Below are 18,846 nucleotides of genomic sequence, written 5' to 3'. Positions count from 1 at the left end.
TTACCCATTCTAACCCTATTTCCCTCTGAGCTGACTGTACTCCATGCACTCGGATCCAACTCTAACTTTGTAATTAAGCCTGCCAAGGGTGGTGCAGGTGTTGTCTGGCATACTAACCTCTACGTTATGGAGGCTGAGCACCAGCTCTTTGATATTTCCTCATGTCTCCCAGTGGACTATGAACCTCACCATGGAAGACCAGGCTATTGTGTTCACAACAGTTATTAATTTCATTTGTAATCTCCTCCTCATGGTGTACAAGTGTATAGTTCACCCAACTCCACATAACTCGCCTCTTGCCCCTTTCCAAAAAATCCACAAACAGGACTGCCTGGACAGAAACACCGTTTCTGCCTGCTCCTTCCCCAAGAAACTCATCTCCTTCTACCTTGACTTGACTTTTCTCCCTCTTGTCCAGTCCCTTCACACTTGTATCTGAGATTTTTCTGACGCTTTACATGAATTTCAAAATTTGCAGTTTGCTGCTCACTCTTCATCATGGACATGCAATTCCTTTAACATCCATTCCACTATCAGAACAGTCTCAGGGCTTTCTGCTTCTCCAGGAAGAAAGGCCTGAATTGTCCCATTCACCAACACACTTCTCTGCCTGGCTGAGCTTGTCCTCACTCTGAACAACTTCTCATTCAACTCCTCCCATTTTCTTCAGGTCAAAGGTGTGACTATGGATATCTGCATGGGCCCCAGTCATGCATGTCTCTTTGTGAGGTACGTGGAACATTCCTTGTTTCAGTCCAACTCCATCCCTCAGCCACAACTCTTTCTCTGGTACATCGATGACATCAGTGTCTTTCTTATCCAGAAATAGTTTATCTATTTCATTTCCAAATTCCAACTTGCTCTCACCTTCATTGTTTCCTGTCCGACTCCTCTTTTTCCTCCACATCTCTGTTTCAATTTCTGGGGACAGGCTAACCAATATCTACTACAAACCCACCAACTCCCACTTGACTATACATCCTTGCAGCCTGCTTCTTGTAAAGACTCCATCTCTGTCACATCTATTCAAACTTCAACAAGGTGGATCTCCAAAACCTTCTTCCTCAACTGAGGATTACCCACCACCATGGTAACCGGGCCTTCAGTTTTGTCTGACTAATCTCGCACACTTTGCCCCTTACCCCCTCTCTTCCCTCCAAAAACAGTAATCAGGTCCTCCCCCCCTCGTCACCTACCATCACATCAGCATCTACATCTAAAAGATCATTATCTGTAATTTCTGCCATCTCCAGTAGGATTTCATCCTGAGACACACATTTTCCTCTCCTCCTTGGTTAGTCTTCCACAGGGAATACAGCTCTCTCTACAGGTCACACCGGTCCACTCCTCCATTCCCAACAGGTCCCCACAGCCTCATGGCACCATCCTATGCAATCACAGAAGGTGTAACACCTGTCTGATTACATCCTCCCTCTTCACAATCCAAAGGTCCATACTCACCTTACAAGTCAAGCAGCAATTTACTAGCACTCAATCTATGAGGAGAAAGTGAGGTCTGCAGATGCTGGAGATCAGAGCTGAAAATGTGTTGCTGGAACAGCGCAGCAGGTCAGGCAGCATTCAGGGAACAGGAGAATCGACGTTTCGGGCATAAGCCACCAACTCCAATGCCTGAATTCCTGAAGGGCTTATGCCCGAAACGTCGATTCTCCTGTTCCCTGGATGCTGCCTGACCTGCTGCGCTGTTCCAGCAACACATTTTTAGCACTCAATCTAGTCTACTTTATTTGCTGCTCACAATGTAGTCTCCTCTACACTGGGGAAACAAAGCGCCGATTGGCTGACTGCTTTAAAAAACACTAATGTTCTGACTCCAAATAGGACAGTGAACTTCCAGTTGCCTGCCACTTCAACACACCACCATGTTTGCTGGTCAAAATTTCTGTCTTGGGATACCACTCTGCTCTAACTAAGCGCGCACAAACTGGAAAAACATTTTCCCTTGGGAACTCAGCAGCCTTATGGATTCAATATCAAGTTCAACAATTGTATAAGTGTCAGCACCTTCTCCTCTGTTCTTACCCCAACCCATCACACCAATGTTTATCACCACATGAGCTGTTACCAGAAACAACCCATTGTCAGCCATTAATAGTCCCCATTAGCAGCTATTCATTCTCCTTCTGACCTTTTCCATTCTTTTTGGCTGTTTAACTGTTTTTCATTCTTTCTTGGGTCCACCTCCACCTATCATTTATTGATCCTTCTCTCCCCCCCACCTCACCTTTAGCATATAAAGTGCCAACCTTTTTCTAGCTACAATCAGTTCTGAAGAAGGGTCACTGGACCCAAAATGTTAACACTGAGTTTTTCCAGTAATTTCTGTTTCAGTTGTGCACCATGCTGTTGACTTTTAAGTCTAAATCACTGATCTACATATCATGAACAACAAGGTATAAAAACAGAAGTTGCCAGTAAAACAGCAGATCCAGCAGCATGGTGAATAGAAAGGGTTCTGAGGAACGGTCCCTAAACATTAACTCTGATTTTCCTTTGCAAACACTACCAGACCTGCTGAGTTTTTCCAGCATTTTCTGTTTTTGTTTCTGATTTAAAGTATCCGGTTCTTTTGGTTTTTATAAGCAATAAGAGACCCAGTTTTGTGAAACTTCATCGGAAATTGACATTGAGTCATAAAAGCACCCGTCAACCATGCCATTTGCTTCCTATTCCAAGACAATATCATTGATAATGACAATTTGCAACACAAATTTTGGAATCCAATGTGCCATTTGCCCTTGCACCCCGTGACCCTTTAAATTTAAAGTATCAATCTTTCATGCAGAAATAAAATCAAAGCTGACTAAAGTCAAGTTTGCTCTCTCTTTAATATTTATTACCTCCACAGAAAATGAAACAAATTCATTCGAGACAACCTTGCTGAATAAGTCTATGTTGACTGTGCCCCACAAATGATAACTTATTCTGCTTCCCAAATCTATCTCCAATAATGTGTCCAACTATAATTACTTGATGCGGAGCTGCTCATGTCACCTGACAAAGCAGCAGTGCTTCAAAAGCTCGCAATTTTAAATAAACCTGTTGGACTATAAGCTGGTGTTGAGACTTCTGACTTTGTAATTACTTGTGCTATCCATTCCTTGCTCTTTGAATATTAATATAAAGTTAACAATCTCAGTCCTCCAGCGTCAGACTTGTAGCCAGAGAGGACTGAAAAATGATGGAGGGAGTGTCTATTATTAACTTCCTGCTTCTCTTAGAGGCAGTACATTTCATGAGACAAAGATTTACCCACTTTCAAAGATGCTAAACATGTGAATATTTCCCTTCTCATTATGTTTTTTCCAATTCAGGATCTCACATTCCCCAGCAAATACAATGCAAATACAAAGTGAAAACTGAAGAAAAGCATTTTTAAGAGCCTTGCCTACTTCTTCATTTCCAAACGTTAACTTTTTCTTGGTCTTTACATCTCCAAAGTCCATGCGACATTTAGTGTTCCTTGCCTGCATATAGCTTTTTAAACATTTTGTACTATTTCTTACTTTTTGTATTGAGTAAGTTTGTTTAGTTCTGCAGGTACAGCTTTTTCTTCATTCATTCACAGGATGAGCATGTCACTGGCTAGGCCAGCATTCACTGTCCATCCCCAATTTGCCAGAGGTAAAAACAATGACCGCAGACGCTGGAAACCAGATTCTGGATTAGTGGTGCTGGAAAAGCACAGCAGTTCAGGCAGCATCCGAGGAGCAGTCTCCCCATGCCCACCCTCCTCTCATTTATCTCTCCACCCGTCAGGCACTCTGCCTGTATTCCTGAACGGCTTTTGCCCGACACGTTGATTTTACTGCTCCTTGAATGCTGCCTGAACTGCTGTGCTTTTCCAGCACCACTAATCCAGAATCCAATTGGCTAGAGGGCAGTTCAGAGTCAATGACATTATTGTGGGTCTGGAGTCGCATGTGGGCCAGACCAGACGAGGATGGCAGATTTCCTTCCTTGAAGGACATTAGTGTTTTTTCCCAACAATTGACAATGGTTTCACAGTCATCAGTAAATTCTTAATGCCAGATATTTTTTATTGAATTCACAACTAGAATTTCAAAACCTGAATTTCAAATTCAGGATTCGAAACTGGCCCGAACATTAGCTGAGTTTTTAGATTAATAGTCTAACAATAATACCACAAGGCCATTGCCTCCCTTTTCAATCTTGGGCTGTGATCACCACTGACTAAATAACTAGTGCTAATCCCTAAATGCCCTTGAGAAGGTAGTAGTGAGCTGACGTCTGGAACAACAAAGTCCATTTGGTTTAGATATATCCACAGTGCTATTAGGAAGGGACTTCCAGGATTTTGATCCAGACAGAGTGAAGGAACAGTAATATAGTTCGAAGTTAGGATGGAATGTAGCTTAGAGGGGATCTTGCAGGTGGTGATGCCCTTGTCTTTCTAGGTGTTAGAGGTTTAGAAGGTGCTGTCTTAAGAAGATGGGTGAGTTGTTGCACTGCATTTTGTGATTAAAATGCACTTTGCTATTAAATTATTTACTAGTTTACTGTTGTTACAAAATGTATCAATGTACTCCCTTGTGTGTTTACAAACATATTGTTTCAGAATACTGTTCAAATTACATTCAATAAATTAGTCGCCTTTGGGGACTACAAAATGATTTGCTTTCCTCAACCTATGTAGAAGTTAAATATATCTACTACATTTATGCAAGAAACTAATCTGTGTTATATGAAGTCTGCTTGACTGTTACTGCTAATATTCCATCAGAATCTGGCATCCTTTTCTAATTCTCAATTCTACAATGAGGGGTAATGCAGTACTAGAACCTGTAAGCAGACACCAGCATGTGATAGTGGGGATAGCAGGAAGAGAGAGTTGATATATTAAAAAACTATAAATCTGAGGTTAGGATAAAACTGAGAGGGTGGTAAGGAAGGGTCATATTAACACTTCAAGAAGGCAGAGTCAAAGCTCTGATTGGGAAGGAGTAGAGGAATTACTGAGAATTGAGGCTGAAAGTACAGAAAGACTGGAAGGTCACAGGGTCTAAGTCGGGGTCAGAGAGAGCTACATTGATTCAAGGATAAAATGATTTTATATACATATATAAAAAAAAGGAGAAATTTATATTTCTGAATAATACATCTTGATCTACAATCCTTGTTGCAAAAAAATAAGCATTGATTACTTTAATAATACTATTACATAACAAAACAAAACTAGTACCTTAAGTATTTGAACTTGTCCTTCAGTGGTGATATCTTGCATCAGCTCGCAGAAGGATTGGCATAGGACATCTGCAAAATTCTGGAAGGGAGAATTTCATGCTCATCTCAAACAGTAAAATAAGTTAATATATTCTTCTAATTCGATATTTAAAGATCAGTAGAGATGGACAGGTCAGAAGAGAGTACAGATAATCCTCAAGGATGGTGCATGCATCATCATTGTATGTTATTATTTCACACAATGTGGGTTGTATGTGGGTTTCATTGGCTACATGACCATTTATTGACAATCCCTAATTGCTCCTAGAAGGCAGTGGTGAGCTAACTTCTTGAACTGCAGTTATCCATGTGTGTAGGTACATCCTTTGTTAGGGAGGAAATTGTAAGATTTTGACCCAGCAACAGAGAAGGAACAGTGATATAATTCCAAGTCAGTATGATGTGTAGTTTGGAGAGGAACTTACAGGTTGTAGTGTTTACATTATATTAGCGATGCAGCTTTCAGTAACAATCCTGAAACTAATCCAATGCCAAGGCATATACTGAATAAATTTAGTTGCTTGGTTTTCAATTTTAACACTGATACCCCCTTTCAGCACAAATTTATTTCTATTCACAAAGTCAAAAATAGTGTTGCTAAGTTAAACTGTCATTTATGCATTCCAGTGGATTAAAAATGGTTAAGGATTAGGATCAGCTGCTTAGTTTTATACCTGATGAATTGCAATTCAGCTCAAAGTGTTGCAATAAGTGTTCTCACTTGTCATAAGCCAATTGGAAGGCTTCAATAATTATTCATGTTCTTTGATTTTTATAATGAAAGACACAAACGTAGAAGAGTACCTTAGCAACTGCGGACAATAAAACAATTAAACAATCATGCTGCAAGGAGATGTCTAGAGCTGAGGTTCTAAAACTCCCCCCCCACCACCCCCTCCCTCCCCGAGGGCAGAACATCCCTGTCTGGTGACTGCTGTGCAGCGTCCAATCATCTGTTGTCATAACATCCGCATGGTTTTGTCAATATACCATGCCTCGGAGATCCTTCCCTGCAGTGTAGACAATGTTGGCTGAATCACATGAGTACCTGCACACATGGTCTCTCTCATATGCTGCAGGCAGGAATGCATTATAGAAGAACTACCTGTATACTGTTTCAAGAAACCCTCTGGATGAACTGGATGCTGCCCCATCTAAGCCCTTGGCACTAAGAGAATCCCAGTCAATTTTGGGAAAGTTAAAATCACCATGACATCAACACTGCTGTTTTCATAACTATTCTGGATTGGTTTACACATTTATTCCTCTATCTCCCCTGGTTATTGGGAGGCATACAGTATAACCCCATCATAGTGACTGCAGCTTTCTTATTCCTTCGTTTCACTCATACGCCCTCGGTGGATGAGCCTGCTGATCAGTGGCACGTTGTCCTCTCTTGCGGGCAGCACAGTGGCTCAGTGGTTAGCACTGCTGCCTTACAGCGCCAGGGACCCGGGTTCAAGTCCCGCCTCAGGCAACTGTCTGTGTGGAGTTTGCACATTCTCCCTGTGTCTGCGTGGGTTTCCTCTGGGTGCTCTGGTTACCTTCCACAATCCAAAAATGTGCAGGTCAGGTGAATTGTGTTAGGTGCATTAGTCAGGGGTAAATATAGGGTGTGGGCATGGGTCTGGGTGGATTACTGTTCGGAGGTTACATGTTGGGCCAAATGGCCTGTTTCCACACGACAGGGAATCTAATCTAATCTGAAGTACAGCTGTGACATTCTACTTAAATCAATGATGAAACTCCAACATCCCACTTACACCTCCCTCTATCACGTCTGAAACATCTAAACTCTGGAATGTTGCGCTTCCCTTTTCTCAACCAAGTTTTTGTAATGGCTTCAACATTGTCATCTCATGTATTAATTCAAGCTCTAAGCTCTTCTACTTTACCTGTTATATTGCTTGGATTAAAACAGATTTCAGACTGCTTGGCCCACATGCTCATTAACATGGCTCTGCCTGTCCTTACTATTAGACTTCCTTGACCTAAAGCAGCTTTCCCCTCAATCACTCCACATGCTGACCTACGGCTTTTGTTCCCACCTCTGCAGCATACTAGTTTAAACTCTCCTGATTAACACGCCTTGCAAGGATACTGAGTTCCCTCCAGTTTAGGTGCAATCTGCCCTTCTTGTAGACGTCGCACCTGCACTGGAAGAGAATCCAATGATCCAGATGTCTGAAGCCCTCCCTCCTACATAAGCTCTTTCGCTATTCATTCAACTGTATTATCTTCCTATTTCTGGCCTCGCTGGCCCATGGCATACAGTGTAATCCTAGATTATGACCCAAGACATCCTGGTTTCAACTTTCTATTTAATTCCTTATGTTCCCTTTGCAGGACCTGATCTCTCTTCTTATTAATACCAATATAGACCACAATCTCTAGATGCTCACCTTTCCCTCTCAGAATATCCTGTGCCAACTCAGATATCCTTAACTCTGGGACCATGGAGGTTGCTCGTGGACATTGAAACATCTTTCTGTGTCCCTAGCTAAACAGTCCCCCTATCACAACTGTTTACCTACACTTTGATACTCACTACTGTACAATGGTGCCAGTCAACGTGCCACTCATCTGGTGGCTGCTGTTTTCCTGAGAACCCCTTCCCTCCCCCTCCCCCTTCCAACAGCATCCAAAACAGTATATCTGTTGAAGAGGAGAACGGCTTATAGGACTCCTGCACATGCTTACTAGTTTTCTTGGTGGTCAGCAATTGCTTTTCTGTCTGCCCTTACGTGTGGCATGACCAGCTCGGTAACCGTATTCTTCACATCATTCACAGCCTCACAGATGCTCCGTAGTGAGCATGCAGCAAATCAGGAGCTGAGCTGCAGTTGGACACATTTCCTGCATACAAGGTCACTACAAACACTAAGTGTCCCTGATTTCCCATATATTGCAGGAGCAGCATTCCATGGGGCTGAGTTTTTCTGCCATTATTAACCTTAGCAACTGCGGACAATAAAACAATCATGCTGCAAGGAGATGTCTAGAGCTGGGGTTCTAAAACTCTTCACACCGGGAATCCATTTCAAACTTTGAAAATTGTTGGGAAACTCCAGCAAGAACTGTAACAGCAGTGACAAGAGAGGTCAGAAAAAGCTGGCTGGGAGGATCAAGTCCTACGAGAGCAGATGTGACAATGGAAAGGTTAATATAGAAAGAGGAAAGTATTGTTACGAAGATGTGTTATATTTCATCTTGGTTGGAGTACTTACATTTTGAAAGATTGTGGGAAATGAAATTGATTTCATGATGAACACACTTGCAGTGGACTCTTTAAAGAGTTAATTGGATGTTCACTGTGGACAGGAGATTTTCTTGTAACAAGGCTTTCTAGGAATTACATGAGTACTGCCTGTTTTGCTGTAGACTCTGCTGCAGCTGTTTTTCAACGGTCACTGGCTGGTGAGGTCCAACTAAGAACCAGGTGAACTAGATGGTAAGCCTGCGAGGAACAAGCTGCCCAGCTGATCAATCCCAATTCTAAAAAGAAAACCCCGCCTTATAAAAAACCTTCAGTATGAAACCTATTTGCTCTTTTGAAAGAGTGACCGAAACAACATCTTTAGATCATAATTCCTGAGGTAAGCTTTGTCTGCAAGAATTTAGAGACAACCGTACATTATTAGTGAGGTGAGCAACATACTTCAGAGTGTAATTTTTTCCTTTTGCCTTTAAGAATGACCCTTTGACCAATTCAGAAACCAACTTCTCTCATTTACCGGAATAATATGTTTCACGAACATATAGAGCAAAAAGTATTTGAACTTTTATATTAATAACTGTGTATGTTAAGCAAATATACATTTTTTAATCAAAAAACTTTTAGTTTTGCTAATACACCTAAAATTGCACTGATAAAGAAATCTGGTTTACACATCACTTTTTAAAACTGCACAGTTCAGCTATTTTACTGGTTATCTTAGTAACCAGTGAAAGTATGTGTTTGATATTATGGCAAGACACAAAATGGGATGGGACTGACTTAAAGTGTACATTCCTCCAGCCTTGGTTGTAAGTCCATGTAAATCCCACCATTTTCAGTGCTCGAGAGTAGTAATTGAGTAATTGGTAATTGAGGCCTTGGTCAAAATTTTAAAAAAACTGAGAGGACTTAAAACTATTTTGAGCTATTCATTCAGTTGAAGCTCTTTGTCAGCCATTACTATGTCGGACCTTGTAACCCCAAAATTTCTACTCATCACCCAACTTTGGGAAGCCCTGGTGTTGGGTTAACACTTTTTATTAAGGGGATTTCCTGACCATACTTTGGAGAAAAACACTCATGAAAATATTACTTTCTTTATTTAAATAAAACCCAAATATTTATGTCTGACAGAATCTTCAATTAACTCTCCTGAATGTCACTTATTCACTCAGGTTTCTCAAAAAACTAGAAATCATGCTGTCTGTCACATATACATGTCAAAACTGGCTCAGAATCTCCCAATCTATAGCAATGACACATCTCAAAAGTTTAAGGATCATAAATGAAACAAAGGGATAATGATCATTACTTTTTTAAAAATGGAGACTTACCAACTTTTTTTACAACATTATTAAGGGATGTTGGCATTGCTAGCTGGGCACATCATTTACTGCTCAATGCTAACTGCCCTGGTGAAGGCTGGTGGTGAATTCCTTCTTAAGCTGTGGCAGTCATGTGATGCGCATTAGGGAGGAATCTCTACAATTGCCATCGCACAACAGTGGAGGAATAGCAATACAGGATGCTGTGCAGCTTGGAGGGAACTTGCAGTTGGTGCTCTCCTCATATATCTGCAGTCCTTATCTTCCTAAGCAGTAGAGGCCATGGGTTTCAAAGATCCTGTCTAAGAAGAATGTGTGATTTGTTGATGACACACACTGCTCTCACTATGAGTCAGTGATAGAGGTATTGAATAATGAAGGCGTTCAAAACACTCCTGATTTGTACTTTGTAAATGGTGGATAGACTGAGAGGAGTCAGGAGGCAAGTTACTCACTGTAAAATACCTAGCTTCTGAGCTCCACCTGTAGCCACTATACTTATACTGTTCATCCAGTTGTTTCTGGTCAATGGTAACACTAACGGAGGATTCAATTATGGTAATGCCACTGCTTGTCAAAGGGCAATGATTAGATTCTTTCTTGTTTGAGATGTTCAATCTAAAACTGAGTGTGCGCAGTTGTTGGGTAACAAAAGTATAAATCTTTAAATTATACAAACTTAATTCAGTCTAATTTAGGTTGCAGTTCGTAATTTCCTTTAAACTAAAATATACAGTTTAAATACTGTAAATGCCAGCCTTAAGCGTTCTTCAGTGAAACAGCAGCTAAATTAAGAAGCAGCTGAAATTCGATCTTCATTCATTGACTTAGGCAGACATTTGGGGTTGGGAGCTCATATAAATAAACAACTTAAGGAGTGACTTCGCACTTGAGCATTACTTAGAATTGAGCACCCTAGGAGTTAAGCAGAGCAAGAAGAGTTTGGCAACTTTTGCAGAAAGAAAGCAGCGGGTTGGTGAGGATTTCAAGTTTTTCAACTAAAACTAAGGCCTTTAGTTTGTGCCTAGGTCCAACAATGGCTCTTGAAAGTCTTTAGCCCCTGCAACTGTCCAACTGTTCCAAGGTTCTTCAGCAAACTGACTATGGTACTGTCACATACAGCAGGCCATTCAAGTGCAGGGGAGAAAACATAAATGTGGTGAACTGAAGGTTCTGACAAAAGGTCAATGGATTTGAAACATTAACTGCTTTTTCTCCAGAGATAGAGCTAGACGTGCTGGGGTTCTCCAGCAAATTTATGTTTTTATTGAAAATTTCCAGCATCGTAGGGCTGTAGAGGGAAAATATGATAAAAAGGCAAAATTAATGGCTCTTTACAAAACTTCACAGAATATCTGGAATAAAATAAATAAGTTAACAGCTCAGATGAGAATTTTATGGAGTTAATCTTATAGACAACATGGAGGTATGGTTACAAGGAGATCAAAGCTGAAAACTAAATTTGGTGGTGTATATGACTTTTCAAAGAAAATGGATGATGCAGCATCTTTGTTAGTACAAAATGGAATATGTACAGTGGCAAGAAATTATCTTGGATCAAAAGATGTACAATCCATATTGGTTGAGGTAAGAAATAACCAGGATACTGGCAGGATAGTCCATAGGGCACTTAACAGTAGCTATTCTGTAGGGATAGCTTTATAGGACAGAAAATAAACTCAGTAGATAATGAAGCCATGTAAGAAATGCAATACATTAATTATAGGTGATTGTAATCTTCACGTGGATTAGGAAAATCAAATTTGTAGTCATGGTTACAAAAAAAACCCATAGACCTTATTTAGGACAGTTTCCTAGTACAGTATGTTGTAGATCCAAAAGGGATCAGGCTATTTTAAATCTGGTGATATACAATGAGGCAAGTTTAACAAATGATCCCCGAGGAAAGAATAACCATAACTTCGTAGAATTTAGCATTTGGTTTGAGAGGAAAAAAACTGATCTAATAACATATATGCCAGACTTAAGTAAGAAAAATTGCAAATGAATGAGTGTAGATTTGGCTGGTGTGGAATGGTAATGAGTTTTGTGGAAAAGATAGTGATGAATAACAGCAGACATTAAAGAAAATAGTTCATGACTCAGAGCAAAGATATTTTCCAGTGAGGAAGAATAATTCTACGAAGGAGATAATTCAACAGTAGTTAACCAGGGAAGTTAAGAATACTAACAAATTGAAAGAAAAACCATACAATGTGGAAAAGATTGGTGGTAAGTCAGGGTATTGAAAACATTTTAAAACAATACCAAAGATGAGCAAAAATTGAATAAAGAGGGAAAAATAAAACTTGGAGTGAACACTTGCAAGTAATATCAAGATGGCCAGTGAAGAGTTTCTTTAAATATATAAAAAGGGAAGAGAGGCTCAAAGTGAACACAGGCCCTTTCAAGAATGAGGCTGGGGAAATAATCAAGGTGGAACCATGAAATGGCACATCAGTTAAATAAATAATTTGCATTAGTCTTCATTAAGGAAATTAATGGGGCTAAAGGCTGATAGCTCTTTCCAACTTGATGCATTGCATCCCAAGGAAAGGAAAATGATTTTGAGATAGTGATCATTCAAGAATTCTTAAATTCTGGTAAAGTTCCAAAATCCATAAATCTGCCAATGTAACATCCTTGCATTCTTCATAACTCAAGAGAATATAGGCCTATTTTTCCAAACCCCTCTTCATAAATTCATAAGATTTAGAAGCAGAATTAGGCCATTCAGCCCATCGAGTCTACTCCGCCATTTGATCATGGCTGATATGCTTTCACCCCCATTTTCCTGCCTTCTCTCCACAATCCTTCAAACCATTACCAAGTAAAAATCTAATTCCTCCTTAAATTTACTCACTGTCCCAGCATCCACCATTCTTTTGGGGTAATGAATTCAACAGAGTCACAACTCTTTGGGAGTAGTTTCTCCTCAACTCTGTTTTAGATTTGCTACCCCGTACCCTAAGACTATGACCTCACATCCCAGAATGCCCCACGAAGAAAGATCCGCTCCACATCTATTTTATCCATGTCTTTTATCATCTTTAATACCTCAATTTGAGCTCCCCTCATTCTTCTAAATCCCAGAAAGTATAGACCTAAACTGTTCACTCTCTTCAGTCGTCAAACCTCTTATCTCTGGGATCAATCCAGTGAACCTCCTCTGAACTGCCTCCAACGCCTCAATCAAGGGACCAAAATTGTGCACAATACTCCTGGTGCAGTCTCACCAATGCCTTGTATAGTTATAGAATCATACAGACGAACAGCACCGAAACAGACCCCTCAATCCAACTCATCCTTGATATGCCAATCCAACCTAGTCCCACTTGCCAGCACTTGGCCCATTTCTCTATAAAGTTTTCCTATTCACATACCCACCCAGATGCCTTTTAAAAGCTGTAATTATACCAACCTCCATCACCTCCTTTGGCAGCTCATTCCATACATGCACCACCCTCTGCGTGAAAAGTTGCCCCTTAGATCCCTTTTATATCTTTCCCCTCTCATCCTAAACTATGCCCTCTAGTTCTGGACTTCCCTATCTCAGGGAAAAGACTTTGTCTATTTATCCCATCCATGCCCTTCACGATTTTATAACCCTGTATAAGATCACCCCTCAGCCTCCGACGCTCCAGGGAAAACAGCCCCAGCCTATTCAGCCTCTCCCTATCACTCAAATCCTCCAATTCCGGCAACAACCTCATAAATCTTTTCTGAACCCTTTCAAGTTTCACAACATCTTTCCGATTGTAAGGAAACCAGAACTGCATGCAGTATTCCAAAAGTGGCCTAACCAATATCCTGCATAGATGCAACATGACCTCCCAACTCCTACTAACTTTTTAATATAGTAAATTGGATTAGATTACTTACAGTGTGGAAACAGACCCTTCAGCCCAACAAGTCTCCACCAACCTGCCGAAACGCAACCCACCCAGACCCATTCCCCTACATTTACCCCTTCACCTAACACTACAGGTAATTTAGCATGGCCAACTCATCTAACCTGCATATTTTTGGACTGTGGGAGGAAACGCACGCAGACATGGGGAGAACGTACAACTCCACACAGTCAGTTGCCCGAGGCAGGAATTGAACCCGGGTCTCTGACGCTGTGAGGTAGCAGTGCTAACCACTGTGTCACCGTGCTGCCCATACTCAATGCTCTGACCAAGAAAGGAAAGCACACCAAACACTTTCTTCGCTATCCTATCTACTTAAGTCTGTACTTTCAATGAACTATGAACCTGCAACCCAAGGTCTCTTTGTTCAGCAACACTCCCTAGGACCTTACCGGTATGTGTATAAGTTGCAACAATACTTCCTTACCTTTATATTCTATTCCTTTAGCTAGAAAAGCCAACATTCCATTCCCTTTTTTCTTTCTTATGTGCTTTAACTACATGCTAGTTTTCTTAATAAGACAGTCTCACCATCCCAGGAACCAGTCTGGTGAACCTTTGTTGCACCCTTTCCATGGCAACCATATTTTTCATGAGGTGAGACTGAAATTGCACACATTACTCCAGATACAGTGTCACTAAGCTTCAATACAATTGAAGCAAGACTTCTAAATAAAAACCAAAACTGCAGATGCTGAAATTAGAGACAAAATAAAAATTGGTGGAAAAGCTCAGCAGGTCTGGCAGCATCTGGCAGAAGGAGTTTTGAAGAAGGGTCATTTGACCGGAAATTCTGATTTCTCTCCACAGATATCCATAAACATACTTGCTTCCAATGCAAAAATAGAAATTGGCGGAAAAGCTCAGCAAGTCTGTGTTAACCAAACTGCCAAATTCCTTTTTTACTGCCCTTTTACTATTTACACATCAATAGAAGAAATTTTAAATATTCTTTTATGTTACTTGCTAATCTCTTTTCATACTCATTCTTCACTGCTCCAATTCCCCTCTGAACCATTTTTACTCAGCTAGTGTTCTGAAGAAGGTTCACTGGACCCAAAACATTAACTCTTATTTCCCTCCACAGACAATGCCAGACCTTTTCCAGTTTTTGTTACTGATTTCCCGCATCCACAGTTCTCTTGTTTTTTTTAATACTCATCCTGCTATGTCATAAGAACACTCCTTATCTTTTATCACAATGCCCCTCTCTTCCAATATCCACGGAGTTCTCGATTTGTTTACCCTACTTTTCCTTTGTGCTATTAGTCTATCTGAACCATTGCTTATTTAAAGGCAGCCCTTTATTCAATTCGAGCTGTCTGCTCATCTTTAGACCAGATCCATTCTTGCCCTGTTGAGATTAGCTTTCTCCCAGTTAATTAAAGGCTACCTGGCCTTTTCCATATCCAAACTACTGTTGCTTAAATGTTACTCTCATGACATGATCGATGTGGTCCTCCCCATTCCCAGGAGGTAGGTACACCAATACATTCTTTCCTTGTTGGACAGTAAACATACTGCTGTCGAAATTTACCTTGAGAATACTCTAAGAAATCATACCCTACTCTGCCATTTACACTATTATCATCCCTCTCTGTCATTAGATAAGTGAAATCCTCTATTATTTGCTACAACTCTATAATTCTTGCATAGTTCAGTCTTAGTCACTGCATGTTTATCCACAAAGGCAACAAACCAGTAGTTGATGTACTGCATAAGACATTACTGTGACCACAGCCCAGTTAGGAAATATGCACTGTGCAGTGTGTAAAATTATATTTTACAGAATTGTTATGTATTGCCTTCATCCTCTCAGTGACATGTCATATTTCAGTTTGCCTGCTTTAGCAGCTAAAAGTATAGCCTGCTTGATTTATGTGCTTGGCCAATACCTGACAGCCTAGTGTTATCATATTTCAGATTCATTGTGAATTATTGATGTTTTAAACACAAAATCTGAAAAATAAGCAACATAATCAGCATAGATCACTTAAATAATCAAGATGCTTCAAGCCATCTATATCCATGTGCAGTGAAACCTAGTCAACATCCAGGCTTGGGTTGGTAAGTGGAAAATAACATGCGCACAAAGTAACTGGTGGGTGATGACAATCTGCAACGAGGGAGAATCTAACCATTTCTGCTTGACATTTAATTGAATTACCATTGCTGAAGGCTACACCAGCAACATTTTGATGTTTGCCACTGACCAAAAACTGATCTGCAATGGCTATATAAACACTGTGGCTACATTAGCAGATCAGAGGATATGAATTCTGCAGCAAATAATTCACCTGTTATCTCTCCAAAGCTTGTCTACAATTGATCAGGCACAGGATCAGGAATACGAAGGAATACTCTCTAAATCACTGTATGAGTGCAGAGCCAACATAACTTCAGAACAAGAGTCTGTTTGATTGGAACCCTAACATGCCACTTGAAACATTCACTCCTTTCACCAAAAATGCACAGAGCAAGCAGGGCGTACTATCTACAAGATGTCGTAATTTACCAAGACCTCTTCAACATCACCTACCAAATGCAACAACTGGAGCACCACCATATTCGAGTTCCCCTCTAAGCCACAGACCATCCAGGCTTGGAACTGAATTGCTTTACTGTTGCAGGAACAAAATCCTGGAATTGTTTTTCTAAGCGCACGTAAATATACATACTTCCCTAATGCACTGAAGCTGTTTAAGGACACAGCTCACAACTGCTTCAAGGGGACTGAGGGATGGGATGCCAGGTCATTCCATGAACAAATTTAAAAATCACTCTGGAAAGAGGCCTGATACTGTCCTTTAGTTACAAGAGGTCCAAGATAAGCAGAAACCCCAGAAATGTGGAAGAGGTGTAAGGGAGTAGATTCATGAATCACAACAACTTGCATGTGGCATCACCAATTTGCAATGGCATGACTATTTACACATGCACACTGATCAAATATGGCAATAGACCTGATGTGAAAAATGCAGAATAAAGAAAAATGCAAACTTTACAGTTAATTACAAAAAACAAGTACTGCACTAAACATAAATTACTTGAGTATAGATGATGTTAGGAAAATGTCTCAATAAAGCAAACAAGTTTGATCAAATGAAAGAACTGAACAGCACCAGTAAAAATACCATAAGCGGGCTTTAAAAACTCAGTTTCATTCAACAATTTGTTTCTTGAAGTGGTATTGGTACTTGAGAAAATATTTAAAAATTACCTGTAAAAATTCTGACGAGGTCAAGAAAATGTAAGCATTTATAATCTGGAAACAAGTTCTGACATTTTCAGAACCAAGCTCTGCAAGTAAAGAAAACAGAGTATAAATTAGAAGCACAGGGAAGTACAACAAAACATTTTAGTTCATCTAACAATGAAGATATTGTCTTGAGTAACCAGCCATCAATTCCAAGAAAAGGGATTAAACAAGAGGGCGTAGGCTTCAGGTGAGGGGAAAAGATTTAAAAATGACCTAAGGGGCAAACTTTTTCACGCAGAGGGTTGTGCATGTAAGGAATGAGCTGGAAGAGGGTGTGATGGAGGCTGACACAATTGCAACATTTAAAAGGATATGGATGTGCATTTGAATAAAAAGTGTTTAGAGGGATATGGACCAAGTGCTGGCAAATGGCACTAGATCAATTTAGGATATCTTATCGGCATGAATGAGTTGGATCGAAGGGTCTGTTTCCATGCTGTACATCTCTATGACTTTAAATACACAATACTCCCATATTTAAGGAGGTGGTTTAATGACAGAAAAACATAAGTAAAAAAAAATAATGAAACTCAGAGCCAGATTTTCCAGTAATCTCACTCCAGCCCATTTTTTTACACAAAAGGGAACTCTACATTTGAGGGGAGGTTCCAAACTGGGTTCCTTCAGAAATGCTGAGCCGTACTTGCATTCTGACAGCTCTATCACTCGTAGTTTGGGGGTTGATGTACTAAGTATGGGGTCAGTTTAGTAGCTAGTCAGGATTGTTACAATTTTTTAAAAAAAAGTTCCCAATTTTTTTATGGAGACTTTGGGAAGCTCCAGGTATAGAATAATTGTCCAGAGGTAAGTTAGATTCCTTCAACAATTCCTTCAGACTGCTACAATGTGGATTCTGCAGAATCCCCAAGAACAACTGCTACCTACAGTATATTGGAATAACCAATATACCAATTTGCCCCCAGTTACTGAATGGAAAACAGCTGCAATAGTCCTTCACTTATTTTCCTGATGACTCAGTCATGATATAATCCTCTAACAAAAAATGGAGGAAGGGAAAACGGAATAAAGAAAAACAAGTAGTTTTTAAAAATGTAAATTTATATCCAACAATAATTAAAGGTGAGGGAATGAAACTTTACAATAAAAGTTACTTTTTAGTGTTCATTGCTCACAGACCCTTCATACATTAAAAAGCTCCATCCAGTAGAATGGATATATTGCAACTTTTTTGATGGGTTTACAGGATATCTAACATGTAAGTATGCAATTCTACAGCCTTTTTGGTATCTCTGAAAGTACAATTTTAGCTAATCTTTTAAGCAACTCCATAGTAATTTACTGATGCCTGTTCTTTTAGTTCAGCCTTAGACTGAATGTGTGCATTTTGTTAGGTAAGAAATTGTCTGATTTGTGCAAACCAAATTTAGCCTAAAATAGATTGTCATTTGTAGTTGTCATTAAAGTACAAGGTGCAATTTAAAATTCTGTACTTGTGAACTTTGAGAAAGTTTATTTTCAAGGGGAACATAGGAAGAGCAGCTTAATTAAGAACTAACTGAAATGGCATCTTCAATAATTGAGTCAGATGGGCTCTTACTGTTGATAGCATATGGAAATAGCTGAAAAATGTGTTGCTGGAAAAGCGCAGCAGGTCAGGCAGCATCCAAGGAGCAGGAGAATCGATGTTTCGGGCAAAAGCCCTTCATCAGGCATATGTAAATAGCCAACAAAATGTGATTCAGTATTTATGAGGAATATGAATTACAAAAGAGTGCTGGAGTTGTCTCTCAAGACGTTAAGTAGAGGAAGAGAAGTATTCGATTACTTTTGCTGAAACAAAGCAGCTGACTAGTGAATATTTCTGTAAAGTAAAAGAAAAGTCATTAGATTATGCCTAAGGATTAGGGT

At 39.9% G+C, this 18,846-nt stretch overlaps 1 protein-coding gene across 3 annotated transcripts in view; it reads right to left on the bottom strand.

Annotated features, from left to right (window-relative positions):
• ipo11 (importin 11) overlaps positions 1–18,846 on the bottom strand; it is a 458,122-nt gene that overhangs the window by 185,046 nt on the left and 254,230 nt on the right. For all 3 annotated transcript variants that reach the window (XM_043689423.1, XM_043689430.1, XM_043689427.1), the window contains exons 23-24: positions 16,939–17,018; positions 5,225–5,305 (exon numbers count right to left, since the gene is read on the bottom strand). In XM_043689423.1, the coding sequence (XP_043545358.1) occupies positions 5,225–5,305; positions 16,939–17,018 (161 nt within the window). The remainder of the gene's footprint in view (positions 1–5,224; positions 5,306–16,938; positions 17,019–18,846) is intronic.

The sequence above is a fragment of the Chiloscyllium plagiosum genome, chromosome 1 (genome assembly GCF_004010195.1).
Source record: "Chiloscyllium plagiosum isolate BGI_BamShark_2017 chromosome 1, ASM401019v2, whole genome shotgun sequence".
Classification (NCBI taxonomy): Eukaryota; Metazoa; Chordata; class Chondrichthyes; order Orectolobiformes; family Hemiscylliidae; genus Chiloscyllium; species Chiloscyllium plagiosum.
Note: the sequence above shows the minus strand (reverse complement) of the source record. Positions and strands in the feature narration are given on the sequence as shown.